At 37.2% G+C, this 26,176-nt stretch overlaps 15 protein-coding genes across 15 annotated transcripts; 6 read left to right on the forward strand and 9 right to left on the reverse strand.

The window, feature by feature from the left end:
• Positions 1-96: 96 nt before the first annotated feature.
• On the forward strand, positions 97-3,336 carry RAD1 (ssDNA endodeoxyribonuclease RAD1; the record flags this gene model as incomplete). Its single annotated transcript, XM_003958656.1, has 1 exon — positions 97-3,336. The coding sequence occupies one exon, from the start codon at positions 97-99 to the stop codon at positions 3,334-3,336; it is 3,240 nt and encodes a 1,079-aa protein (XP_003958705.1).
• Positions 3,337-3,476: 140 nt separating this feature from the next.
• SWI1 (Swi1p) lies at positions 3,477-7,184 on the reverse strand (the record flags this gene model as incomplete). The annotated part of the gene is made up of 1 exon (XM_003958657.1): positions 3,477-7,184. The coding sequence occupies one exon, from the start codon at positions 7,182-7,184 to the stop codon at positions 3,477-3,479; it is 3,708 nt and encodes a 1,235-aa protein (XP_003958706.1).
• Positions 7,185-7,497: 313 nt separating this feature from the next.
• On the reverse strand, positions 7,498-8,490 carry CWC2 (active spliceosome conformation promoter CWC2; the record flags this gene model as incomplete). The annotated part of the gene is made up of 1 exon (XM_003958658.1): positions 7,498-8,490. One exon carries the CDS (start codon positions 8,488-8,490, stop codon positions 7,498-7,500), a length of 993 nt encoding a protein of 330 aa, XP_003958707.1.
• Positions 8,491-8,627: 137 nt separating this feature from the next.
• GLE1 (nucleoporin GLE1) lies at positions 8,628-10,277 on the forward strand (the record flags this gene model as incomplete). The annotated part of the gene is made up of 1 exon (XM_003958659.1): positions 8,628-10,277. One exon carries the CDS (start codon positions 8,628-8,630, stop codon positions 10,275-10,277), a length of 1,650 nt encoding a protein of 549 aa, XP_003958708.1.
• Positions 10,278-10,444: 167 nt separating this feature from the next.
• On the forward strand, positions 10,445-12,208 carry YCX1 (Ycx1p; the record flags this gene model as incomplete). Its single annotated transcript, XM_003958660.1, has 1 exon — positions 10,445-12,208. The coding sequence occupies one exon, from the start codon at positions 10,445-10,447 to the stop codon at positions 12,206-12,208; it is 1,764 nt and encodes a 587-aa protein (XP_003958709.1).
• An 86-nt stretch (positions 12,209-12,294) lies between these two features.
• Positions 12,295-13,293, reverse strand: HEM3 (hydroxymethylbilane synthase; the record flags this gene model as incomplete). The annotated part of the gene is made up of 1 exon (XM_003958661.1): positions 12,295-13,293. The coding sequence occupies one exon, from the start codon at positions 13,291-13,293 to the stop codon at positions 12,295-12,297; it is 999 nt and encodes a 332-aa protein (XP_003958710.1).
• Positions 13,294-13,752: 459 nt separating this feature from the next.
• Positions 13,753-14,694, forward strand: KAFR0H01660 (reticulon family protein; the record flags this gene model as incomplete). The annotated part of the gene is made up of 1 exon (XM_003958662.1): positions 13,753-14,694. The coding sequence occupies one exon, from the start codon at positions 13,753-13,755 to the stop codon at positions 14,692-14,694; it is 942 nt and encodes a 313-aa protein (XP_003958711.1).
• Positions 14,695-14,727: 33 nt separating this feature from the next.
• On the reverse strand, positions 14,728-16,032 carry ACK1 (Ack1p; the record flags this gene model as incomplete). Its single annotated transcript, XM_003958663.1, has 1 exon — positions 14,728-16,032. One exon carries the CDS (start codon positions 16,030-16,032, stop codon positions 14,728-14,730), a length of 1,305 nt encoding a protein of 434 aa, XP_003958712.1.
• Positions 16,033-16,336: 304 nt separating this feature from the next.
• MRPL11 (mitochondrial 54S ribosomal protein uL10m) lies at positions 16,337-17,062 on the forward strand (the record flags this gene model as incomplete). Its single annotated transcript, XM_003958664.1, has 1 exon — positions 16,337-17,062. One exon carries the CDS (start codon positions 16,337-16,339, stop codon positions 17,060-17,062), a length of 726 nt encoding a protein of 241 aa, XP_003958713.1.
• Positions 17,063-17,098: 36 nt separating this feature from the next.
• MGT1 (methylated-DNA--protein-cysteine methyltransferase) lies at positions 17,099-17,641 on the reverse strand (the record flags this gene model as incomplete). Its single annotated transcript, XM_003958665.1, has 1 exon — positions 17,099-17,641. The coding sequence occupies one exon, from the start codon at positions 17,639-17,641 to the stop codon at positions 17,099-17,101; it is 543 nt and encodes a 180-aa protein (XP_003958714.1).
• A 149-nt stretch (positions 17,642-17,790) lies between these two features.
• Positions 17,791-19,728, reverse strand: KAFR0H01700 (uncharacterized protein; the record flags this gene model as incomplete). Its single annotated transcript, XM_003958666.1, has 1 exon — positions 17,791-19,728. One exon carries the CDS (start codon positions 19,726-19,728, stop codon positions 17,791-17,793), a length of 1,938 nt encoding a protein of 645 aa, XP_003958715.1.
• Positions 19,729-19,939: 211 nt separating this feature from the next.
• On the reverse strand, positions 19,940-20,845 carry GGC1 (Ggc1p; the record flags this gene model as incomplete). Its single annotated transcript, XM_003958667.1, has 1 exon — positions 19,940-20,845. One exon carries the CDS (start codon positions 20,843-20,845, stop codon positions 19,940-19,942), a length of 906 nt encoding a protein of 301 aa, XP_003958716.1.
• Positions 20,846-21,043: 198 nt separating this feature from the next.
• On the reverse strand, positions 21,044-22,978 carry KAFR0H01720 (uncharacterized protein; the record flags this gene model as incomplete). The annotated part of the gene is made up of 1 exon (XM_003958668.1): positions 21,044-22,978. One exon carries the CDS (start codon positions 22,976-22,978, stop codon positions 21,044-21,046), a length of 1,935 nt encoding a protein of 644 aa, XP_003958717.1.
• A 741-nt stretch (positions 22,979-23,719) lies between these two features.
• MSC3 (Msc3p) lies at positions 23,720-25,492 on the forward strand (the record flags this gene model as incomplete). The annotated part of the gene is made up of 1 exon (XM_003958669.1): positions 23,720-25,492. The coding sequence occupies one exon, from the start codon at positions 23,720-23,722 to the stop codon at positions 25,490-25,492; it is 1,773 nt and encodes a 590-aa protein (XP_003958718.1).
• A 69-nt stretch (positions 25,493-25,561) lies between these two features.
• RSA3 (Rsa3p) lies at positions 25,562-26,131 on the reverse strand (the record flags this gene model as incomplete). The annotated part of the gene is made up of 1 exon (XM_003958670.1): positions 25,562-26,131. The coding sequence occupies one exon, from the start codon at positions 26,129-26,131 to the stop codon at positions 25,562-25,564; it is 570 nt and encodes a 189-aa protein (XP_003958719.1).
• Positions 26,132-26,176: the final 45 nt, after the last annotated feature.

The raw sequence follows: 26,176 nt of genomic DNA on the forward strand, positions 1-26,176 counted from the left end.
GAAACTGAAAAGTCAACATTAAATGGCCTATATTACTTTTTCGCTATTGGAATAAGCATAGGCTGAGATTTTAAGAATACTCTGATTGTGCTAGCGATGTCTGAATTGCGTTTGTTTGTTCCGGAAGATGATTCAGACGATGAGAACTTGCAACAAGAACTATCTAGACAGGAGGAAGCTATTATTGGAAGCAGCATCAAAGAGACATCTACACTTGAGGCGATTAAAGGTGAAAATGAGGATGCGATGCAATCTGTCGATGAGATACGAGAGGAAGATGAGGACGAGTCTCCATTGTATCCCTTAATACCTATTGATGAAGACGAAGGTTCTGATTTAAAGCCAAAAATCAAAGATATACGACCTGTGGACATATTCGTGAGTTTGCCCTTACCATTTCAACAGAAAGTGGTTGAAAGTTGTCTGGTCTCGGATGACCCATTGGTTATTATGGGGAAAGGCCTAGGTATGGCTAATGTTGTTGCAAATTTGACACATGTCTTGGCAACCCCCACAATAATTGACGGCCAGATAAAGAGGTCGTTGGTCATAATACTTAATGCCACTGCGAATGACAACCGTCAAATTGGTGAAGAGTTGAGGGAATTGTCTTGGCTGAGTAGCAATAACGTCGATGATGCTACTGGCTTTCGCGAACAAAATGAAGATGCAGAAGATAGACCTTTCAATGTTGTTACAGCAGAATCTTCAAGTGTTGAAAAGAGAAGAAAATTGTACTTATCGGGTGGAACTGTCAGTGTTACATCTAGAATTCTCATTGTCGATCTCTTGTCGGGTATTCTACATCCTAACAAAATTACTGGTATGATAGTCTTGAATGTGGAATCACTTAGAAGTTACTCCAACGAATCTTTCATATTGGAAATATATAGGTCTCAAAACAAATGGGGGTTTATCAAGGGATTCTCTGAATCACCAGAGCCATTCACAATGGAGTTTTCGCCACTAATGAGGAGAATGAGAGAACTTAGATTCAAAAATATTCTACTGTGGCCTCGATTCCGTGTAGAAGTCTCAAATACTCTAAATCCTGTTGCTCAGCAATCTAACAAAGTTATAGAAGTAAAAGTCTCTTTAACTGATTCAATGGCTCAAATTCAATTTGGGCTTATGGAGTGTCTAAAAAAATGCATTGGAGAATTGAATCGTAAGAATCCTGGACTGTCTTTGGAATGGTGGGACATTAACAATGTTCTAGACAAATACTTCCTGAAATCCATCGATTCTGTAATGATGCCAAATTGGCATAGAATATCCTTTGAATCAAAACAACTGGTGAAAGACATCAGATTTTTGAAAAGACTTTTAAAACTTCTGATTAAGGCAGATGCTGTTGACTTTTATGAGGAAATTCAACTAAGCTTGGATGCGAATAAACCTTCCATTACACACAAATACACTGAATCTCCCTGGCTCATGGCAGAGGAGTCACAGCTCGTTATTTCTCATGCAAGGAAAAGAATATATTACAAAGATGAATATATCCTGGAAGAAGCTCCAAAATGGGAGCAACTCGTGAGAATTTTAGATGATATTTCGCATCAAAGGTTAACAAAAGGATTTTCAGGTCCAACTTGCATTGTTTGCTCAGAAAAATCTACAGCTGCCCAATTGACAAAAATAGTGCATTCTGCTGATAAAAAGGATGGCTTTAGAAAGAATATGTTGAAAAAACTGAAACTCTATAAAGATAGAAGAGAAGCAAGTAAACAATTGGTAAAACAGGTAAAAGAGAAAGATTCAGATTCTTTACAACGGGAACTAAACGTTAGTACTACATTTGCAAAGGAACAACCGATTACAAAGAGAAGGAGAACTAGAGGAGCTGCAGCTGTTGCAGCTGTCGAGAGACTAAGGAGTTCAGGAGGCGGTGAAGACATCGAGTCAGTAATTGATTCCTATAATCCGGAGCAAGAACTCGGTAGGACACGGAACGATGGATATGAGGAAGATGGTGACTCCTTTGAAGAGCCAGATGACGAACTTTTGATTACTGACATTATTGATTCACAGGACACCGAACTGTATCTAGAGCAGAAATATATTGTTGAACCTGAAGAACAGGAATATTACAAAACAACACCATCATTTACTTCTGGCCTAACAGAAGATATATGGAATGAGAGAATTGACAATTTTAGTTATGTCGAAAGAAATGAGCAGGTTATTATCGAGACTTTTGGAAATATTATTGATGATTCTTTTCTTCAGGAAACCATGCCCTCATATATTATAATGTTCGAACCAGATTTATCCTTTATAAGAAAAGTGGAACTTTACAGGGCGATACAAAAAGAGAATCCACCTAAGATTTTTTTCATGTACTATGGAGAAAGTGTAGAGGAACAGGGTCACCTTCTTGCCATTAAAAGGGAAAAGGATGCCTTTACAAAACTAATAAAAGAAAATGCTCAATTAGCTAGCCATTTTGAAGCAGAAGAGGACTTATCTCACTTCAAGAATTTAGCAGAAAGAAAAATGAAGTTGAACAAGCTTCGTCGAACAAATACAAGGAATGCAGGTGGGCAAAAGGGTTATCAGCATTTTACTCAGGATGTGGTAATTGTGGATTCACGTGAATTCAACGCAACATTACCAGGACTTCTATTCAGGTACGGTGTAAGGGTAATACCATGCATGCTATCTGTTGGTGACTATATTATAAGCCCAGATATCTGTATAGAAAGAAAGTCCATAGCCGATTTGATTGGTTCTCTGCAAAATAATAGATTGGCAGTACAATGCAAAAAAATGGTACAATACTATAAGTACGCAACGCTATTAATTGAATTCGACGAAAATCAATCTTTCTCATTGGAGCCATTCAGTGAAAGGCGCAATTATAGAAAACAAGATATCTCGACAACACACCCGATATCGAGCAAACTTTCTCAGGATGAAATTCAACGAAAGTTATCGAGACTAGTCATGAAATTTCCAACTCTAAAAATTATATGGTCCTCTTCACCATTACAGAGTGTTAATATCATTTTAGAGCTAAAGTTGGGCAGAGATCAGCCAGATCCAAATTTAGCGGTTTCATACGGTACCCATTTGAGAAAGAATTTCAAACAAAAGCCTGACAATAAGAAGAAAACAAGTAATGACGAAGCATTTTCAACTATAATGAATATCCCAGGAATTTCTAAAATAGATTATTTCAATATTCGAAAAAAAATTAAATCATATTCTGTCCTAACCAAAATGAATGTCATGGAGTTGAATGATGTCTTGGGAGATTACGAAACCTCTGTTAAAGTTCATGATTTTTTGCGAAAAGATGAAGAAGAAGAGGAACATGACGATAGCGACTAGATTTTCAAAACTAAGGGTATAACTTAATATATAAAAGTATTAAATACATAGCATAGTTTATTTTATACTGTTACGATTATTATTACAATTACTAAAACATATTTATTGTAGTGATATGTGATATCTTATATCAATGCTAACTAAAGTTTACTGAATACTTGGTTCCTAACACGGTAAAATAGCTCAATTTCTTTCGCAAACTCTGAATCTACAACAGGATTACTCAAAACAGCGAAAAATTCCGATTCACTGGGTAACAAGTTTGGAATTTTGAGGAGTTTCTCACAAGACTCCTTATCAACTGAACCCTTTTCAACCATTACTCTCAGTAATTTTACTGCCTGACAGCTTATCATTTTGTATAAAACCAAAGTTGGCTCAAAACTACTAGAAGTATTAGTTGAATGTTGCATTATCAAATTTTGAAAAAGCTCGTATAGCCTTCTTAAATTTAGTCCAACGTTTTCATAGGTGCTTAACCAGAAGCAAGGTAAATTAAAAGTATCCTTCTCTATATTTATGAACCCCATTATCTGTAGTAAGCACGTCAATGACTGTGAGATCAAAGGAGAAACCTGCTCAATAATATTTGCCTGTGTACTAATTTGATGGAATGGAATGACCGAGATCAAAAATGATACCGTATCATTTAATAGTTTCAAAGAGCTCTTTTCGCCATATTTTGCTATTAGATTTTTGGCAATTCTTATATCATCTGATTCATCTTCAAATCTGTCTAATAAGATACTTTCAAATAATCTCTTGTTCGGCTTATCTATAGATAAAAGTTTTGCTAAAAGATCAACGCCAAAGGCCTGATATTTCCCCCAACTTAATGAGTATTCCGGAAATGATAACCCTGTTAAGTGGTCCATATCATCTAGACACTTTTTTGGCTCACCAAAACTTAATATAAGCATTAACAACATGAATAAATCCACAGACGAAGCTAACTTGAGGCCATGAGAAATATTTGCCAAAATAATAACTGTATCCTTTTTAAAATTCAAAATTTTTCTTTGAAAAGTGATACTGTCATCCTTCAAGAAAAGAAGAAATAATAGATCGGATAAAAATCTCTTTAAGTAGCTATTCTTTGACATTATATCAGAGTTCTCATCAGAAAAAGAAATATTCCTCAAAATCATGGTGATTGTTGAAAGCTGATCATTTAATAGTACTCTTGAATTTTCCGCACCGCGTGTATTAATTTTCGTAAATGGGTCATCCACTTCATCTTTAACTCTTTTGAGTGACTCCAAATATGAGGGGATGGACAGAGAGAATGAGCCTTGCTCCTTCAAGGAATATTTAACTGCCGTTGGCAATAACTTCCAATGTTCCTGCTTTTTTGTGGACGGCAAAGAAGAAAGAGAAAAGTCTTCGTCTTCATTCTCATTTTCGAAATTTTCAATAGGAGAAGCGTCAGGCGTCAGCATGGCTTCCACCTGAGACAAATCTTTACCAGTAAGTGAATCAACCATTATAGTCTTTGTATCAGTGGTCTTCCCCTTATTTTTTTCGAACTTTTCTACATAGGCATTGAAGACATCATTCATTAGTTCATCTGTCCTTGAAATCGCGACAGACCTTGCATTAAGAAATTTCTCCACATCATACTCCTCACAAAAACCATTTGAAAAGCTAACTTGCTCCTCTCTCAAATTTTTATCCTCCTTGCCGAAGCACAATGAGTTTATGACATTAATACCGACACTGCATAAAGAGTTTAATATGGTAGGATATTCGCTTAATGCAATAGTTAAAACTGCGTCCGCACTGGCAACTAAAAGTGTATTTAAAGCTGTGTTAATTTCACCCAAATTATTGGACTGTATTGACATTGATATGGAATGTAGATTTATGGCGCCCAACTCCGGTGCGAAGAGGAATATGGGTTTATTTGAATCAATTTTCTCACCCACTTGAGAAATATAATTAATATCGTATCCATGGATTTGATTGATTGCTGTGTTTATTGGTTTGTAGTTTCTCCCAACAAATCTTTTGTATACTTTCGGCAATTTGGCTAACTCTTTTGCATATTGTTGCCTTATTTTTGTTTCCATCAAAAGTCTTTGTTGTTTTTGTTGTTCTTCTAAAAGCTTTTGTTGTTGTTTCTGAAATTCCTCCTGTTGTTTACGTTCTTGTTCTAACTCCTTCTTGGTCTTCTTCTTCTGTCTTGGTTTTCTTGGCTTCTTTGGAGCCTTTTCCGTAATAGTTGTTGTTGCTGTCACTGGAGCATTTGGAATGGGTACTGTATTTTGGGGTATTCTATTCGCCATATTCGGAGTGGTAGCAATATTTGGAGACAATGGAACTGATTTGTTATTGAAGCTCTGCATAAATTGTTGCCTTTTATTTGATGCTTGCTGCTGTTGAAAAGGCTGTTGTTGTGGTTGGGACGATACCATGGGTTGAGTAGTATTATTTGTATTCTGGTTTTGCTGATTCTGGACATTTTTCAAAAGTTCTTGTAAAAATTGAGTCAAAAATATTCTCTTTGATTGAGTTTCCTTCACACCATCTGGAGAGTTCATATATTTTTCATAAGGAAGCAAAATTTTAAAATAAATGATTTCTAATTGTTGAACGTCATTGATCTGAAACTTACTAGCTATTTGAGCCCAGAATTGGTTTCTAGAAACTTGTTCACTACCACCAAGTCTTTGTACCATTATATAAAGTAGGAACGGATTAATTTTCTTACCTTGGATTTCTGGGACTGCTTGGAACGGTATATTTAGTCTTTTGCAGTTTTCTATTAATGATTTCATGAATAATTCGAACTGTTTTGTACTCAGTTCACTTGATATTCTTTGTTGCAAAGCAGGGCTTAAAGATTGTAGAATAGCCTTTTGTTGCATAGCGTATTGCATCTGCTCTTGCGTGGTTGTTGGGTTAGTTTGATTTTGTGGAGGTGATCCCATATTTGCAGATGGGATTCTTGTTTGCTGCTGCGGTGGCGGTTGTGGTTGCTGGGAGAGCCTCTGTGATTGCTGTCGTAGCTGTTGTTGCTGTTGCTGTTGTTGCTGTTGCTGTTGTTGCTGTTGCTGTTGTTGCTGTTGCTGTTGCTGTTGCTGTTGCTGTTGAAGCGAGGCAAACATGGCAGTTCTCTCAGCAAATGCTTGATTTGGATTACTATTTGTATTTTTATTCGACGTAAAACTTGGATTATTGTTATTATTATTCAGTTGATAATCGTTATTTTGCAAAGGAGCAGGAGATTGACTCGTGAAAGGGGATCCTTGATTTGAGAGTATTTGTTGAGGCTGTGGCTGATGCCTATTATTATTGAGCATTAATATCTGTCTAGGTGTGGCTGGATTATTATTATTAGCGTTATTATTTGGTGACAGTATATTAGCTGGCGTTGGGACATTATTCGAATCTGATGCTGCCCTCATATTAATTGAGCTATTCATACTATTTTGAGGAAGCATTTGTTGTGCGGATAATGGTATTTGATTGGGATCTATTATAGAATTCCTAGCGAGGATGGCTTGTGGTGACAGACTTTCATTTAAATTTATCGTATTACCACCGTTACTCACTACACGATTAGCAACACGCTCACCTACATTACCACTGAAATCATATGGAGATCCCATATTCATTGTAGATTGTTTATTTTGTAACGAAGCAGCATTGCCAAACGGCGTCCCAGCAGATTGAGTCATTTCATTGATGCTACTACCGTTATTATTGTTATTCATAGCAGAATCTATAGAGTTTCTCATCTTTCCATTAGAATCATCCAAGGCACTGAATGGCTTTGGATCAAAGAAACTTGAGAAGTCATCGTTCTCTGCACTGTTATTCCCGCTATTACCATCGAAAAAATCCATTGCTGTGAATATTATCCGTTAAAGAAGTAAAAAGCCTAATTTCCGAAACAACAGCAAATAGAGAACCCCGTTATAAGTACTCTAACAATACTATCGCGATGAACTGCACTGATATAAAAGCAAAGCAAAGCTTCTCTTAGTCCTCTTCACTATATCATCAATAGCTTTGTTTATCTTGACTTTTCCCGTCTCTTCTGGAAAATGAACGAATTTTCCAAAGCAAAAAAAAACAGCTTAAGTATGGCGTTAAAAGTGATAAACTACTAGAATATATAGGATTTTACGTGATATGTGGTCGATTTGGGGGGATCTGTTAGTCCTCGTCGGATTCTGTGGTGTAGTCTGTGAGTGCTGCTTTGATATCCGTCTGTTTGGGTTGCAGAGCGTCTTCCAAGCGGCGAAGAGCGGTGTCATTTCGTTGAGATTTAAGTTTCTTGATTGCTGCTAGAATCAGGTCTGAGCGTGGGTTACGTGGCGATATGGAACGTGGTGTAGTGTCCGACGATGCAATTGGTGATGCATCTGACGATGCATCATCCCTTTGCCGTTTGGAGTTCCCAAAGTTTTGTAATAATTTTTCCATCAGATGAATAGAGTTTACTCTGGTTTGTTCTTCCTCTTGGCGTCTGGCCTCCGGGTCGGGATCATCGTTTGCCCACTTCACCAGCAGACCAGTGCTCTCAGTGCGGTTCTCCCACTCGTCGTCGTTTGGCAATAGCATCGTCTGGTTGGTCATGGCTTCTTTAGCAAATTCGGCATTTCTGGCATTCCTGAACTTAACAAATGCACAATTCTTGTTGGCCACGTACCTGATCTTATCAATTGGACCGAGTTTATTGAACATGAATCTCAATCTACTTTCAATCTGCGTCGGTTTCAGCGTTTTATTATTCAAAGCACCGGCAAGTCCGCCAATGTACAACGTCCTATTGCGTTTCCTGAACGAACCGACACCACCCATGTCGTCTCTATACTCAGCAAACTTGTCTCTTCCAAAACAATCTTTGATATCATTAAAACTTGTCTCTTCTTCAGGAACGTGATGCAAATATTCACATTTCGACCCCATCACACAGCATCCTCTGGCAAAATATAGACAGTAAAACGCATCATCTGCGGCTCTAGTCTTACCAGAGTCCCTTGTGGGATCCAACCTAAAGGGACTCACAAATCGTACCGATGACGATGGTCCATGCGACCATTTATTGTACCAAACATTGAAAGTAAGACCTGTCTGCGGAGGCATTCCACTCAGAAGGTCTTCTTCACTGATTTGACGTCTCGCCAGCTTCGACTTCCACGACATTAGTCTGGTTCAATCACTGTGGATGTGTTTGTCTGCTATCCAGATATCAGTATGTTTTTCAATATACTTTTTTCAATTTGAAAGAGAAAAAACTAAACAAATTTGATATTGAAACTGTCAATGCTCGAAGATAAATCATGTCTATATTCGCATTACAGTTCAGGTTGGACGATCTGGTAGTATCTTCTGATGATGAAGATGGAAATTCGCAGTTTTTAGAGACGATTTCCACTCCTGGATCGAGTCCCAGTAAAGATTCCACTTTTATATATGATTTCGAGAGATCAAAAGATGCTGTTCCCCAATTGAAACTGCCCAAGACACCTAAAAAAGATGATGTGGATATGAAATTGGATGAAGATCTGGAAGAACTGATGCATTCTTTGAAACTGGACAGTAAGATGCCGCTACATCTCAACGAATCGATGGCTTCCACATTTGCATTGTCATATCTGAATACAAGAAATCGTCCTCATGATGAAAAGAAGTTGCTGACGGGAGTCGAGGTCACAGATGACAAACAACAGCCTACATCAAGGGCTAAACTGGAAAAGGTACTGGATACGATGAGTTCTTCCATCACACAAAAACTGGCAGTTTTAACTAAATCAAATACATCTCAAATTAAGAAAGTGAAAGATTATAAATTGAAATTGGAGCAAGAACGTAAGCAGAAGGAGGATGAAGAACGTAGGCGTATTGAATTGGCAAAGCAACGTGAATTAGAAGAGGCAAAGCAACGTAGATTACGAGAAGAAGCGCAACGACAAAAGGAAGAGGAAGAACGTAAAAGGAAGGAAGAAGAGTTGAAACAACAACAACTGAAAGTTAAGAAAGAGAAAGAATTGAAATTAAAACAAGAAACGGAAAGAAGGCAAAATGAAGTAGCCCAAAATAAATATATTACAAATTTTGATCAAGTCTCCAAGACATTTTGGCATTATAAAGAAAAAATTGTATCAATAAAACGGGACGTTGTCGAACCAGTGAAAAAAGCTGATAAGGAAACCAGAAATATATTATCTAAACATAAGAGAAAGATAAATCCAAAATTCGGTCAATTGACAAATTCAATGTCACAATTGACAGCCATCGCTACAGAATTGGACTCCTTGATTGCCCAAACCAGAGATAATGATTTATGCTTCAAATGGATTTTAAATTTTATTGCAAAAGCCATCGTCCATCAGGCAGAAACTGAGGTCAGGGTCAAACCAGAATCATCTTTACCCTTAGCGAAATTATCCCTGTTCTTAATGGGGAAATTCCCAGATCTCATAGAACTTTTGATGGCCAGATTTGTTAAAAAATGTCCCTTTGTCATTGGATTTACTTGTTCTATTGATACCGAGCAAGGTAGATTCAATATGGGCTGGAAACGAAATTCTGAATCTAAATGGGAAGACGGCACAGTCTATGATGAAAGAATGAGTGGTATGATGACATTATTTGCAGTAATAACCAGATTAGATCCACTCTTGCCCAATCAACAAAATCCTTGGTCCATGGAATATTCGTGGAAGATTCTCGCTAGAATTGCCAATGTTGATCCCAAACTATTGACTAACACACATTTTGTTGTTCTAGGATCATGGTGGGATGCTGCAGCGTCCAATTTCCTACAAGTGTTCGGGAACCAAGGTGCAAAACTACTGAAATTAATTGGTGATGACTTAACATCATCTGTCGCTGAAAGAAAATATGTTGGTGCAGCTAGACTAAGAATTCTGACCGAAGAATGGATGACGAGTAACATGATAAAATCCTTCCCTGAGATGGATCAATAGAGCATAGCCCATCCCTGAGTAATAATACTAGCATGTATATATTTCATTTATATAGTGTTAATTTTTCATTATTATTATGGTCATCGCACAGTATAGAAAGAAAAAAATAGAGATATGACAGGGGAGCTCTTACGCTGAGCTGTTACAACCAGAGGAACTTAATATTAATGACCCATATACGTACATTACTTCGATGGGATGTCGTAGTGTGGCTCTTTGTGTTTAGTCTCTTCATTTTTCTAAACTTCTTTACTGGTTCTGATGCTATTATTATTGACATCTTAAATTTTCCATTTATTCTGGGTACCTGCTTCATAACGTTAAGTTTATTGACTTCTGATTTCATATCACCATCGTTGCATGAGATATCCAGAAATGTATTTGGTATGTCTGATCGAATTTCTGGCATGACTTTATTGGCGTTGGGGAATGCTATTCCGGAGATTACAACAACATATCATTCTATGAATACAAATGTTACCTCACTGGCAATAGGTGAGTTATATGGAGGTGTATTTTTCCTCCTTACAGTAGTATTGGGTTCAATGAGCATGTGGAGCACTATAAAAATTGGTCGTATCCCTGGAAATAATGTCAATTCTATCGTATATGACAGAGGAAATTATTTCCAGGATGTCATCACATTATTAGTGGGCTTAACTATTGCGACTGTTTATTTGCATGATGGAAGGCTTAGCGTGATAGAATGTATATCGATGGTGATTATGTTCATAGTTTGTTCGTTGGCTCTGGTTTTCAATAGTAAGGTTAATGAAATATCTGATGGAATTGATAATTGTTGTTTAGAAAATGAACCTCTAATCCCACAGGCTGCTGATAGATTTAACAATGAGGAAGAAAGGAGAAGATATGAAATTAAAGTAAGAATACGAAAACATATGAGACAAAAATATCATGGTTGGGTGAATATTCGATTGAAAGATTTTCTGGCCATTTGGGGGAACCAATATGACCTAGACGATGAGATAAATACATTACAACCTTTATTGAAAAATGTGCGCCATGTTTCATTGGATAATCATTTAAGGCCCAGTCTACAGGGTATCAGCCCATATGATAGACCTGTGACAGCAAAGTCGTTGAGTTTTGATCATTTACCGACGCTGTCGCAGGATGTTTTCGAAAGTGGGAGCGACATCGAATGTTCAGTAACGCCAATTGGTACACACACTGGAGATATAATTGAAAACGACACTGACTTGACGATCTTACAGCAAGCCGTTTTTCTTTTGACCGCACCTATCTCATATTCATTGCATTTCGTAATTCCTACTCCCGTAGAAACGCTTACACATTTGACAAGATTACAGATCTACGTTCTCGCACCTGTCATATTTTACTGGTCTGTATTAAGTTGGCAGGTGACGTTTCTGGTAATGCCAATAATGGCGATTATGTTAAGAATAGCTTTATCATTCTTCGAAACTAAAAAAATTCTATCTATTATTACATTTTCCATGTCATTAGCAACAATATCGGGAGTGGTCCAAATTATTGTCAAAGTATTGACTAACTATATTGAAAAATTAAACCTAGAGGGCTCATTAATTGGGATGACAATCCTAGCATGGGGGAATAATGTTGGAGATTTAATTTCAAACTTAACATTTATAAAGATCGGAATTGTTGATATTTCCATGGGTGCTTGTTTTGGAAGTCCTTTACTTTATTTTTTACTTGGCATCGGGGTTGATGGTATTTTACTTACGTTATTGCAAAAGAAAGCTATTAATTTTACATTTGATTCACATATGTGTGTCTGTTGTCTGGGGATCCTTGTTTCTTTTCTTACTTACATAGTGGCGGTTCCATTAAATGATTGGAAAATTGATAAGAAGATAAGCTGTGTCCTGTTAATGGATTATATTACCATCAATGGGATTAATTTATTTATCCAAGTTTCTAAATAAATAATGCATAAATTGAGACATATATAAATAAATGAATGGATGTGATGAGAAATATATATACATATATGAGTATTATACAAACAAAATTAAGCCTCATTTAATCTTGCTATATTAATTTCATCAAGGATCTCTTTTGCACCATTTGATATCATTTTGTCAGCCAATTTTGCACCACAATCGATTGCATCTTCTTGAATAACATTGATTTTCTTTCCGTAAACATCTTCAACAAATTTGACACCATCCATATCAGTGACAATTCCTTTCAAAGTTAAAATCTTTGTTTCTCTATCATAGGATGATTTGACACCAATTGGAACTGAACAACCACCTTCTAATGATCTCATTAATTGTCTTTCAGCGAGACAACATATGGTGGACTCCACGTCAGAAATGCGATGCAAAATATTCAAGACCCTTTCATCATTCGCCCTAATTTCAATGCCTAAAGCACCTTGACCCACTGCATGGTACATGAGAGACGAATCTAACTTGGATGAGATTCTATCTTCGAAGCCCAATCTAATCAGCCCGGCTGAGGCCAAAATAATACAATCGTATGGGGATTCTGAGTCATCTAATTTGGATAACCTAGTCTGGATATTACCTCTTACACTTTCATACTTGAAGCCTGAATATTTTTTCTTCAATTGAGCAGATCTTCTCACACTGGAGGTTCCCACAACAGAACCCGTTGGTAATTGTTCCAGCTTGGTAAAGCCCCGCCCTATGTTTTCTTTTGACATCACTACACAATCAGAGGGGTCGATTCTCTGCGTTACACAGCCTAATTGGAACCCCTCAGGTAATAAAGTAGGCATGTCTTTCAATGAATGAACAATGATGTCCAATTTTAAACGTTCATCCTGATGATAGAGATAATCTTCCAACTCTTTCGTCCAGAGGGCTTTCCCACCGAATGAATACAATGGTTTAAACTGAATTTGGTCACCTAGGGTCTCTCTAGTGATGATCTCGCAACAATACTGCGGGAATTCATTTTCAATAAGACTCTTAACATGTTCAGACTGCGTGATAGCTAGAGCAGATTTTCTACTACCGATACGAATGATCTCTTGTGTCATGTCACTGGTTCTATAATAGCAGATTTCCAGCCACTGGCTAGCCTAAGTATGTACAACGAACTTGTATGTGTGAGTGACCGATGAATAACTGTTCGTTTAATATATGTGCATCGCTCTGAAAAGTTTTTCAATGGAAGTACATTGGCTAATCAGGCAAATAAGAGGAAGATAGTCAGATCATCCTGTTCGCCATTACAGATATCGTGGGTTACGTTACCTTCACCTGGGTTGAAACAGTGCCTCAGAGGACTTTCTATGCGTGTAAAGCATGTTCACGTGACCACGAAATAAGAAGAATTCGGTACCTGCATATTTTGCTACTGGAGGGTCACAGATGGACAAGACGGTAAGCTCAGGGAAGCAGCAGCACGTCAGTGAATGTTATCGTGAAGTTCCCTACGTAGAGAAATCTTGTGAATAGCAGTGGCAGAAGGGTCATCCCCAGAATTCATTAGACGGATGTCACGAGCCGTAGTGGATCAACCCTTTACATCAAGATACATTCAAGATGAAGGACAAAATCCGATCATTATGCGGAACACACACGCTACCACGACGAATAGAGATGTCCCACCCCTTTGTGGCATCCCAGCATATATATATAGTGTATATGATTCATTCAGAATCATGGATTGCTATGTCTACTTGGTAACGGATCCATCACTAGCAATGCAAGGTTCACGTAAGCTTCCAAAGAGTCAAAATCATACCCATTCAAGGGAGCAATTGAAGCACAGTTGTCTGCAAAATGATCTCCTTCTTTGGAAAAACCCTTTAAAGACGTGCAAATATTTCTTAATTGCCATTTCTTCCCTTTTACTATTCAAATTCATCAACAATTTCATATCTCTGGCATTCAAACTGTTCTCCTATATTCTATTTGCAACTGGTTCCATTGAGTTCATTTCAACCAGGGTGCTTGGTCAGAAGCATGGTATTATTTCAGTGTTTGCTCGTGAAAACCATTTGAATGAGGTCAAACAACCTGACTTGCACGTGAAGGATAATGTATGTAAAGCAGTGGACTCCATGCAGAGGAAGCTAATTGACCTAGTTATACCTGCCTCTGTAAAGAAAACTATAAATACTGGTTTAGTGCTTTTCATACTTCATAAAGCCATTTTACTGACCTCCGTCTGGTCCGTTGCTTTGATGTTGGTTATAATGCTATTTACGGTGCCACTATTTTACAATCTATATTTTGAAGAAGTACATTCAATAATGGATTATGTCTATGATAATTACATTGAGGCGTGGATTAAAAGGTTTAAGAAAAAGACAGACACTATGGTGACCAGGACTAATGAAAAGCTGGGAGACCCAGTTCACAAGTACAAAGAAAACGTTGTTGAACATGAGCCTGTGGACTCGAAACCAGGTGACGATGAAATGATATTGTGAATATATATTTTAATAGGATGAAAAAAAAAACAACTACATACTATGAAGTAATTCGATAGCTTTATTATTACCTGAATTCGCACTATTTGTTAAATGAATCTTGGCCAAATTTAAATCGGTTTCACATCCAATCCCATTAAGATAGTAGTAACCAAGTATTAATTCATTTCTTGGAAATTTTGTCTTATTATTTGCATGACAGCTTCTATGAATCCACTTGAATGATTCAGTATCATTGGGTTGCAAAACATTCGGTATCCCAGTCAAATACCACCCACTAATTCCCAACATCCCTATGACATTAGGTTGTTTCTTACGGTCAGTACTTGGAGTAACAGATTTGATGTACCATGCTAGGGACTTGGATGCATTCACGGGTAATCCCAATTCACCCATTTCATAACAATGACCCAGTTTCCATTGTGCTAGGGAATAGTCATACAATGTAGCACATTTATGATAGTATGTCAATGCCTTCTCATTATCTTTAAATTTGGAAATATCACCATCAAATTCGGCAATAATTTTATCTTTCAAACTAGGTATCAAATAATCAAATTCGTACAATTTACCCAATTCATAACATGCTTGACTGGAATTACCAAATTTTATGGACATTAATAACCAATTTATACCTAATTTGAGATTCCATTTCCCCTTCACAACTTCGTAAGTATAAAATATACCTAATTTAAACATACAATCACTATTGTTACAATTTATCGCACCGATCTTGTAATAGGCGAATGCCTCTGCCAAATGATCGATAACATCGTTCGGTATACCCTTTCTAAATTCAAAACTTATACCTGAACGGAATGCACAGTCTGGATGACCTAATTTGGCACCTTCGATGTAGTATCGTAATGCCATCGAATCATCTTTTCTTATAACTTGATTTATTGTGTTAAAATCAACTTTTACAGGGAAATTTTCTGGCAAACTATGTGAATAGAAGCAACCCAGAAGATGTATTGCCTCAGGAAACTTCATATTCGCCAACTTGGAAAGTAGCTTAAATGCGTATTCCAATATGACTTTCCTATTGGAGTCTATATCACGTTCGTCAGTCAATTCTCTTGACAATCTCTCACAATTAATGTTATAATTTTTAATAAATTTCAAATCCTGAGATTTTATAATCAATTGTTTGAACCATTTCAACTGTAGATCCGGATCAAAAGTCGGTAATTCCTTGATAACCTCATTATACAGCTGTCTATACTGTATGACAAACTCATCTTCCTCCAAGGGTTCATCCACCGTCAAATTGTCCATCATATTTTCCAACGGTTCCATCTTAATATGTCTATTGTAGCGTTCTTCCAACGAATTCATTTCTCAATTTTTTTGTTCTATTTCATAATTTGAACAATTATACACCAGTAAGGCCACTCAAAACACGTTACAATGCTCTTTAGCAGGTATATTTGCTCTCAAAATAAACCGTTTGGCTGAATCTTTCAATGAGATGAGATCTTCGTATTAATTAATTTTCTTTTCTGGGGTCGAAGAAATAAAAAAACATCAAATGGTCCGGGTACTGAGTAAATCACACTATCTCACACTAAGCAGTTGAAAGTAAAGCATGTTGAAGATGATGCTGAGTGGGTCATCAGTGGCGGTGCGTGGGGCATATGTGATGGTTAGGAATGGTGGTGGTGGTCTGCTTGGGGCCAGGCGGTATGCTACTGCGGATGTGAGCCGGAGAGTGTTGAGGTTCCCACCTGCTGTGACGGCCAAACCAGGCAAACTGAAAAGGCATGGTAGGAATACAGTGAAGCCAGTGGACTCTAGAAAGACGTTTTTGGTGGACCTTTACAAGTACTTGATGGAGTCTCAGAAGATGGTCATTCTTTTGCATTATAATAACCTTACCAAGGTGGAAGACCATTCTTTCAGGTACCGAGTAGGGTCGATCAATCAAGGTAAATTCTACCAAATCAGAAACAATTTGTTCCAAGTATATTTGAAAAACTCTAGGAGACAGGATCCATGTGCACCATTGACCCTCAAGGACAAGTCATTGTTGCAATGGAACCATCCTCTTTTACCTTTATTGTGTGGTCCCACGGCGATAGTAACGTTCAAAGAGACAGATCCAACTGCCATTGCAAAACTAGTGAAATTGCTGGCCACTATGGGCGATAAGTTACTGATGATTGGGGGTCAAATAGACGGTGAAGTGATGACCAACGCTCAGTTGCTGCAATTCAGTAAATTACCATCAATGCCACAGATGCAAGCACAGTTAGTTAACCACCTACAACTATTAGCAGGTGGTCACCTGACACAAACGTTAGAGGCAAATTACAGAAATCTCTATTTGACCTTAAAATCACATTCTGATAACATCTCCAAAGAATAAATGAATCTTGTAATATATCGTATATACGCTATGTTTTCACTTGTAAATATGAACACCTTCTCGTTCTAAAAGACGTTTCTTTACGTCAATGCCCCACCTGTATCCCACAAGATCTTTCCCAGATGATCCCACCACAGAATGACATGGCACTAAGACTGCAAGCTTATTCTCCCCACAGGCCCGCCCCACTGCTCGACATGAATTGCTGGAACCCACTTCCTTCGCAATTTCAGAGTATGTCTTTACTGTACCTGATGGAATCTTTACCAGTTGATCCCATACTTTCTTCTGAAAATCCGTACCAAACATATACTCATATTCAAGCTCAGGTGCCTTCTTACCGTCTAAAAGTTGCATGTACTGTTCACACATAATGTCCATCGAATGCTTACTGTCCTTTAGTAAATAGTAGTCTATCTTCTTGGCTTTACCCAATTTTTTGAATGTTTCCTGTGCACCTTTCAACAAAGTGGCTTTATTTCTACCTAACGAAACATATACAAGTCTATTCTTTCTTGCTACAAGCAAAGCCTGCACAAAATCACAATCCAGGAACTGATACGTCAAACTCTCGTGCATTTTTCCAGCCTTGCTTTCACGTCTTGCTTTCACGTCTTGCTTTCACGTCTTCTTCTTTTCATTAGATTTCACATTTTTTTCACTTGCAATTTTTAATATTCGCTATATATTATGTCTTAATTAACTAGTGATATGCTATATATTGTAGCCTACAGGCTACTGCGGTTGTGTGAGTCTATGGATCCATACGATATGGCATTGCTCTCAGCGTCGTCACTTCTGCTACTCATCCCATTTCGTCTAATAAATTTATTTACAAAGATTGATATGTTTTCTGAGCCTCTTCTTAGGTTTTTCAAGACCACCTTATCTTCTTCAGTTTGATGCTTCTTGAAATTCGCTACATCTTCAATAGTAGGTGGCTCAATTAAGTTACTAGTTCTTGATGCATTGAAACTTCTTATGCTTGAGCTTGGTATAATTTCTATCACGCTTTCCTCATCTGCAACGATTTCACCATTATTATTAGTGTCACCGACATCCTCCAGGGGCAGCCTTATCGTGTCATAATAGTATTTACGAATGAAATAGAAACTTATACCGATGCACGTTAAATTGAATAAATAAATCCATCGTGTATTGCCTGGATTATTCCAGATTAAATATCCAGCGATAAATTCAAAGGCTGCATTGATTAGAAATCTTAGCGTCATAGCTGTTAAAATTAATCTAAATTCGCTACCAGCTGCTGCCACTTCAAATAAGTAGGTGACAGATATTGGTGCCCATGTAAAACCAATAATGATCTGGAAAAATGCAATGAGTAGACAGCTGATATTGGGTATGTTGCTTATTATCAAAAATAGCAGTATGATCATTAACATCGGTATGCTTAATAACAGGATTTGCTTTTGGTTAAGCTTATTTATTAGATGCAAGTATATTTGGCCCATTAATGCCAACACATGTACTGTGAATATTGACGCTGTGACTAATAAAGTCTCCGTGGTATCTTTGAAATTTACTATAACCGGCATGAAGATGTTAAATAATGTCGTACCGTTAACGACTGTGAAAGTGGATAAACTTAACATTATTAACAGTTTTTTCTTTGAATTGGCAAATATATCTCTTGCATCGTTTTCCTGGTTTGTGCTAAAGGGAATTGCCTGTTTAATTCTCTGATATTCTCTTTTTACCTTTGGATGGTTAATGTCACCATTATTATAAAGGTTAGTTATTGCAATGAACCCTTCCAAATCGAAATTGTTGGACAATAGCCAATATGGTGTTTCGACAATAATTAGATACGAGACGGTTAGGACTACACAACACAATATGGATTGAATTATTAATACAGTAGGCAAATTACCACTAACCATTGCATAACATGTCCAGATACCGATACAGAATCCAAATAGATAGTTTGCAATGAAATAGCAAAGCAATCTGGTTCGATTAATGAAGGTTAAAATTTCAAAAATATAAAATGGCAAAATAAAACTCAATAGCCCCATACCGATGCCCAAGAGTGATCTTCCCCCGAGAAATGCCAAATGGGTCAAATCATCATGAAATAACAAGCAGATAACTGAGCCCACAACCAAACAAAAACTTCCAATAAGTATAATTTGTCTCCTTCCATGAGTACGTAAATAGCCTATCCATTCGAATGCAATCAGACTCAAAAATGCAAAAAAATCCATAATGGATACACTGACTGCAAATTCAACTTCTGTATGCGATGCTTTGTTCAATTGTAGTAACATCCCAGGCAATAACCCATAACAGAATCCAATTGTGAAATTGAGTAGTACAACATTCACAATTAAGAACCACAATAGATGATCGAAGGAGCCCTTTTTCAACTCTAGATCAGAGCTCACCTGGTTCAGTATATGTATATGTTCTCCTCCAGAACTAGTAGAAAGAGATAAGTTTGGTAGACTGGAAGGATATTTTACTACTACGGTACTATCTCTGTAGAGACTATTTCTTCTTGATTTGGACTCTAGATGCATTGCATTAGATTTATCGAAGGAAAAAATATCAGGATCTTTCCTTGGCAATGAGGTAAAATTTTCATCAGTTTGTTCTTCATTGAAAGCTCTGGCCCTTCGGGAGCCTCTTTCAATCACGTTTGCCATTGCTTATTATCTCTACTACTTCGCCATTGTAGTATGAAGTGTATCTGAAATTTAATATTCGGACTTTATTTTCAATATTTAGTCAAAAGCTCTTCTCTAATAAATATCATAGAAACAGTTGATAGGTGTAGATTGGGCATGGTAATCAGCCATCTGTAATGGCCGACTGTTATATTTTTACTATTTACAAAGATTTATATACAAATTGTGGCTACTTTTTCTGTAGCAGCTCATCAAATTTTGGAATTAATGACTGAGCCACTGCAAACGAAAAGACTAGCTTGGGTCCTGTGATTAATAGCTTGGGGGTCAATCCTTTGAAGAATGCTGTTATTCCTTCTGATTTGAGCGTATTTTGTACAATTTTCCATCCACTTTCACTACTATTGAAATTTTTATTTTGAATTCTTGTCTTGATGACATCTAATGGTGCAGAGATAATTAATGATGCTGATGCGCCAAAGATCGATGAGATAAAATTTTGCGTCCATGTAGCTTGTGTGTAGTCCTTCAAACCTAAGACATATTCCTTAGCAAAAGCATTACCACCGAACAAAGCGAATGAACCAGGTGCATTTCTTGCAGCAGTCCAGCCCCATCCTTTATACAAGTTACCCAAGCCTTCTTCTTTTAGAATCTTAACGAAATTTCTTCCTTTGAAAGCATCTGGATTGGTTTGTCTCTTAATCTTAAGCACATCCAAAGGTAATAAAACAATTTCACCAATACCAATGAGAGAACCCGCAGTTGCGGATCTCATGGCCTTACCGGTCTTTTGTCCAAATGCAGCATTGAAGTCGTTTTCAAAGTTCCTATTCAAATATTCATTGACAAACGGTTGACCACCATATTTATAGACACGTTGTAACACTTTGTATGAAGCAGCGTACCCTAATCCAGGAAACAAAGTGAAAACTCTTTTCATGAAATTGATATCTGCATATTCACGGAATATAACTGAGTTTAATTTAGATAGATTTGTAACTTTTGTATGATTCGACATTAATCTTTTTGATATGGTGTCCACGGGGTGGAATACACCGATTTCTAGGATACCTGCAGACGCAGAACCTAACAATCTTGCAGTACCACTTTGCTTTCTATCGTCAGTAGCCATTTGTTGGAGAATTGCTCGAATACTTGGACGTTTACTGTTGTTTTTGATCTTTCTTCTAGATCATCGAATTTGATGTTTTCATTTACATTTTTCCAGCTCGACAAACAAGCGAAACTTGTTATGTGGAAAGCCATCACGAATAAAGATATATATATTATTGAACTAATTGAAGCATTATATGAGATTGAAAAATATATGTTAGCTATCAGGTTTGCTCGAAGTTGAGACGTGTTTGGGGTCGATTTCCGATGGACGAAACGTGTTTAATATTGTATTGGGTAAAGTTACTGGTTCATTCGAAGCTAGATCTGACAAGTGCAATGTCGGAAGTTTGGTTGGTATCGTTGATGGCGTCCTGTTGGGATCTTGTTCTTGCAAAGTAATGTTTGAAGCCGTTAGTTGTGGTTTCGAGAGAGGCGATGGTGTGCTCTTTGGCACAGTGCGCAATTCAGTACTTGAATTGGCTGGTAATGAAGGGCCCAATATTGGATTCGGTAATATGATGTTTGAGATTGTTGGTGATGTAGCTCTCGAATTAGGCATTACAGTTGTACTCGCTAGCAGATTTGGTAATGTGGCATTTGTAAAACTGGCAGACGTAGTCCCTGAATTCGAAATTGCAGTCATACTTGCTAGTCGATTCGATGATGTCGTCCTTGAAATTATCGGTGATACAGTTCGAAGATCAGAACCTAGTGTCCTGTTTAGGGAGTGCTTCAGTATTTCCATTCTTGAATGAGAATTTGCAACTGTATTTGTCACTGTACTTGATAATGCGGCGCTCGTGGCAATTGATGATGCATTACTATTCGGTAAAAGGTTATTCCTGATTATTGATGAATCAGTCTTTGACACTGATTTCTCATCGAGCATTTCTGGTTCTTCATCGAGCATTTCTGGTTCTTCATCGAGCATTTCTGGTTCTTCATCGAGCATTTCTGGTTCTTCATCGTCCTCATCATCGATGATTATTGTTTCTGTGGAAGCACCTTTCGTGACTGCTTGAATGGTCCCTGCTGATTTTTGTGTTTTTCGAGGTAGCGATTTTGTAATATTATTAATGGTGGTACCAACACCTTGTTGTGTTGACATCTTTTGCACTTTATCCTCATTGACTGTCAACAGTTTTTTTATAATAGTATTAAGTAAACTTAAAGAGTCATTTTTGTTGATTGTTGGAGTCAAAGTATCTAAGGCACCAGAAATTTCTGTTAAAAGTATACTCGCTATTTCTTTTTTCACTTCTATTGAAGATTCATTCCATAAGTCTCTCCTGTAACGTTTGATTTCCTTGGCATGAGTACTTTTTAATTCATTAATAACCATTTGTGATTGCATAATCGTTGTCTTTGATTTTTTCTGATATTCATGGATTTTAGTTTGACTCATTTCAATCACATGTCGCTGGGCAACTTGCAATCTTGCCTCTAGAATTCTTCCTTCCAACGTGTGCTGTAGATTGTTATTTGTAAGTTTGTGCTTCATCGAGTTATCATTTGAAATTGGCGAAGGATATTGTTGTTCTACGTCTAACGCTTCCAGGCTATTTGATTCAATTCTACTTTTAATCTCGGCTTCCTGTTTCTTTAATTGAGAAACTGCATGCTGTAACAACCCAATATAAGATTTGCTTTCGTCGAGTGCCTTTTTGGTACTTGAATTTTCCAATTCCATGTTCACGATTTGATTTTGTAGACTGGAGACTTTTGATTCATGAAATTTGTGGAAATCTTTCATCAGTATATGAGCATCGATTAGTTTCTGTTTCAAGTCCATGACAAATGAACTCTCAAAGGAGATATCATATGAAAAAGCAGGTGGATTTTCAAACTTTTCTATCTTTTTATTTAAGTCATTTATCATTGACTCAATCTTCCCAGAATCCACAGTTGTAGCATGGACCAAATCATCAAATTTGGATTCTGAACGATCCAACTGATCCAATGTATTAGTGTTAAAATTATCTAGATCTACAACCAGCTTATTGAGATTATTGATTTGACCATATAGACTTGAAAATTTGATCTGATTCTCCATGAGTTCATTGCACATGATCTCGTTCAGAGTTCGTGTATCTGAGTCAACATTCTTCTTCCTATTCGTCTTAGTAACTCTTCTTTCAGACCTTAGCATGCTTCTTTGAGCCACAAATGTCCTCGTTGTATGATTCAAAATAATGCAGCAAGTCAAGTTTTTCCAGTTGATTTAAATGTGATGGGATAAGCACAAGTAATGAGAGGACAGCGAACTCGAAAGATGACTGAATAACTAGTCAAGGTTAAGCATATGAGCTTTTAGGTATTATACAGAAGCTTGAATAAATGTTTTGTAGAAGACTCAACAGAATATTTCGTGAGTGTAGTGAGTTGGCGAAACGGTGCAGCAGGTACACCATTTCCAACCTGTCGGCTATAAGGGATCTGTGGGACGGGGTATGGTCAGTAGCACTGTAGCATGTCGTGGTTATAGCTCAAAATATTTGCCATGTAACGATAAGATATATTAAATTGCACTGTAGCCCAAGTGTGCATTTACCTGTGGCATTCACCTGTGTCATTCGTATCCACAAATCACGTGCTCCTTGTGGCATCGTGTGGCATTCTCTGCCGAACAATGCCACGTGTGGAAAATCCCCTTTCGATTCCGGAAAAGTCCCCTTAGGGAAGCATCGAGAATTTTTTTTTTCTTGGAAGCGTATATATAAATACAGGAAGAGCAGTCAAATATGTAGTGAAACAACTGATGTTAATTGGGGACGATAAACCAATACTGTCACTGCGTCATAATTGCTATCCTTAGTTGTCTATATTCCATCTTTTTTTTTTATAGTTCCCCTTTTATATTCACCACGTATTATACACAAGAGTCATCATAATGGTTTTCGGTGTGAGAAAGGAGTACAGAGCACCTGATCTGTCCAGGTATGATTATTACTACGAAAACCTCGGTCAAAACTACAACAAGAGTAACAGGCTCTCGAGGGAAGCAGCTTCCGCTTCCCTGTATCACAGACAGAATCAAACGAAAAGGACTCAATCTTTGACTAATGAAAGTGCTTACGTTCAAAATGTAAAGAAATTTGTTTCTGCTAATAAAGGAAAAGCTATCAAACGTAAAGACGCAACAAGAAGATCAAATTCAATGGTGAATCAACCAATGTCGAGGACAAATTCAATTACAACTCAAATTACCAAAGTTAAGGATCAACAGGGAAGAACAAAATCTATAACGAAGAGAACGGTGAAGCGAATTAATGGGTACGAATACATCGAGACTGTTACAACAACAACCGATGTTAAACCGTTGAAAGACGGACATGCAATAAATCAAGATCATTTTAACGAATTTAGTGATAATTTTATCCGTGACGAAGCCAGTAACGTGATCGAAGAAGAAGACGAAGAACCTGAAGTCCTCAGCGCAGAGGCTTTTGCTCCAGATATGAATAATCCTTATCTCGATGATGTGGAAGATGAATCCTTCGTAGAACCACGGAGTGAAAGGCATGTCAATCGCCCATCAACGCCTTTGGATCAAATAAGTAGTGTTTCCAAATTTTCAGATGCAAAAGAATATATTAATCAGACACCAGTAAGGAAAACGGAGAAAGTTCCAAATAAGAAGGTCGTACAAAGGCGTGTACAACGGGAACCACAACGTCGTTCTGTCAAACCAATGTCAGAGCAGGAAATGTACTTGCATGCCCTTGAAGTTGCAAAGCAAAAAGTCTATCAAAATGGTTATACGAATGAAAAGCCAGCTTCACAACCTAAGAAGAGTGTAATGGGCAAAAGAATGACTTTAAGATCTCCACAGCAGCAGCAACAACAGCCGGTTAGAAAAGCTTCAACACCACAACCGGTTAAAAAGATACCAACACCACAACCTCAATCTAACAAACTGTCGGATGAAGAAATGTATGCCAAAGCTTTGGAAATTGCCCAAAAGAGGTACAACGAATCTCATGACGTTTATCAGAGATCCTCAGAAGAATTTACAATGAAGCAACATGAGAATATAGAAAAAAAAATAGAAGACGTAGAATTACGTGAAAAAGCAGCACCTGTACTTTCAACAAAAGATACTACACCAAATAATATTCCTTCATCTTCCACCTCTAACAATAATGGCCATAATAAATATGATAGCCTTGAATCTAACGTGCATACAATGCCATCGCCCTTACAAACATCTAATATTGCCCCTGAACCACGACTTGAGCCCATATCGAGAAAACAAACTTCCGGAAGTAATAGCACGAGTCATCATAGCAAATTCAGAAGTATGTTTGACAAAATAGTGCAGTTCTCAAATGAAAATTCAGGTTATCAACCTTCTAAAAAGGAGAAAATGAGATTAGAAGAGGAACTGCCTGAAATCACAACGGTTGCTTCTTCTCATGGCGCAACGACAACTCTACCGGTTGAACAAGCATTGTCAGTGTCCTCTTTCACTAGACAAAACAGGCCCTCCACGGTCACTAATCAAACAACAACAACAAGTATTTTCACTAATAAGCCGGAGGTCATTTCACAGAGTGATAATGAAAACGAACCTGTGGTAAAGAAAGCAAGTAACGGCAAAAAGGGTAAAACAAGTTTCATAACAAAATTATTCAGGCGTCATAAACAGACGATGACAAATTAATTTGGGGATTTTAATATGCTATATAATATTATTTTAATTTAGTTTTGTATTTCTTAGGTATAATAGTTTTTATTTTTTCTCTAATATGGTTTTCAAAGTATCTGTATCGAACATATTCGAACCTTCTTTGAGTACATTAGCCAAGAGTACCAGGGATTTATTGGTAAAATCGCTAGATTCTCTCACTGCATTGATATCATCACCATAACTTTCGAAGAGCAATCCTAAGTAGTCGTTTTTTAATTTTTTATTTGTTTCTTCCCTTTCAAATAATTTTTGCTTGCCATCTTCCAGCGTAGCACTAATCTTCTTGAAATCGAAATTATCTCTACCTATGTTTTTATTCTGTGTTATTAATTCTGTTTTGGTAAACGATATATTACTCAACTTATCCTTTGTGGTATCATCCAACTCCTCTTTCAAGACAGATTCCTTCTCTTTATCAGATAGTTCCACATCAGAAACCTCAATCTCCTTATCTTCCTTCTGAATTTCTTCATCCATTACCACTTCGTTATCTGATGAAGATGATGAATCTGACGATGAAGAGTCTGAAACATCGGCTGTTCTTCTTTTCTTTCTTCTTCTACTTTTCTTATTACTATTACTCTTAACCACACTAATATCAGCAGCAGACATCCTCAATATTACGCCGATATTCCTTCTTCTTCATTTACTATTTAG

Source organism: Kazachstania africana, chromosome 8 (assembly GCF_000304475.1).
Source record: "Kazachstania africana CBS 2517 chromosome 8, complete genome".
NCBI lineage: Eukaryota > Fungi > Ascomycota > Saccharomycetes > Saccharomycetales > Saccharomycetaceae > Kazachstania > Kazachstania africana.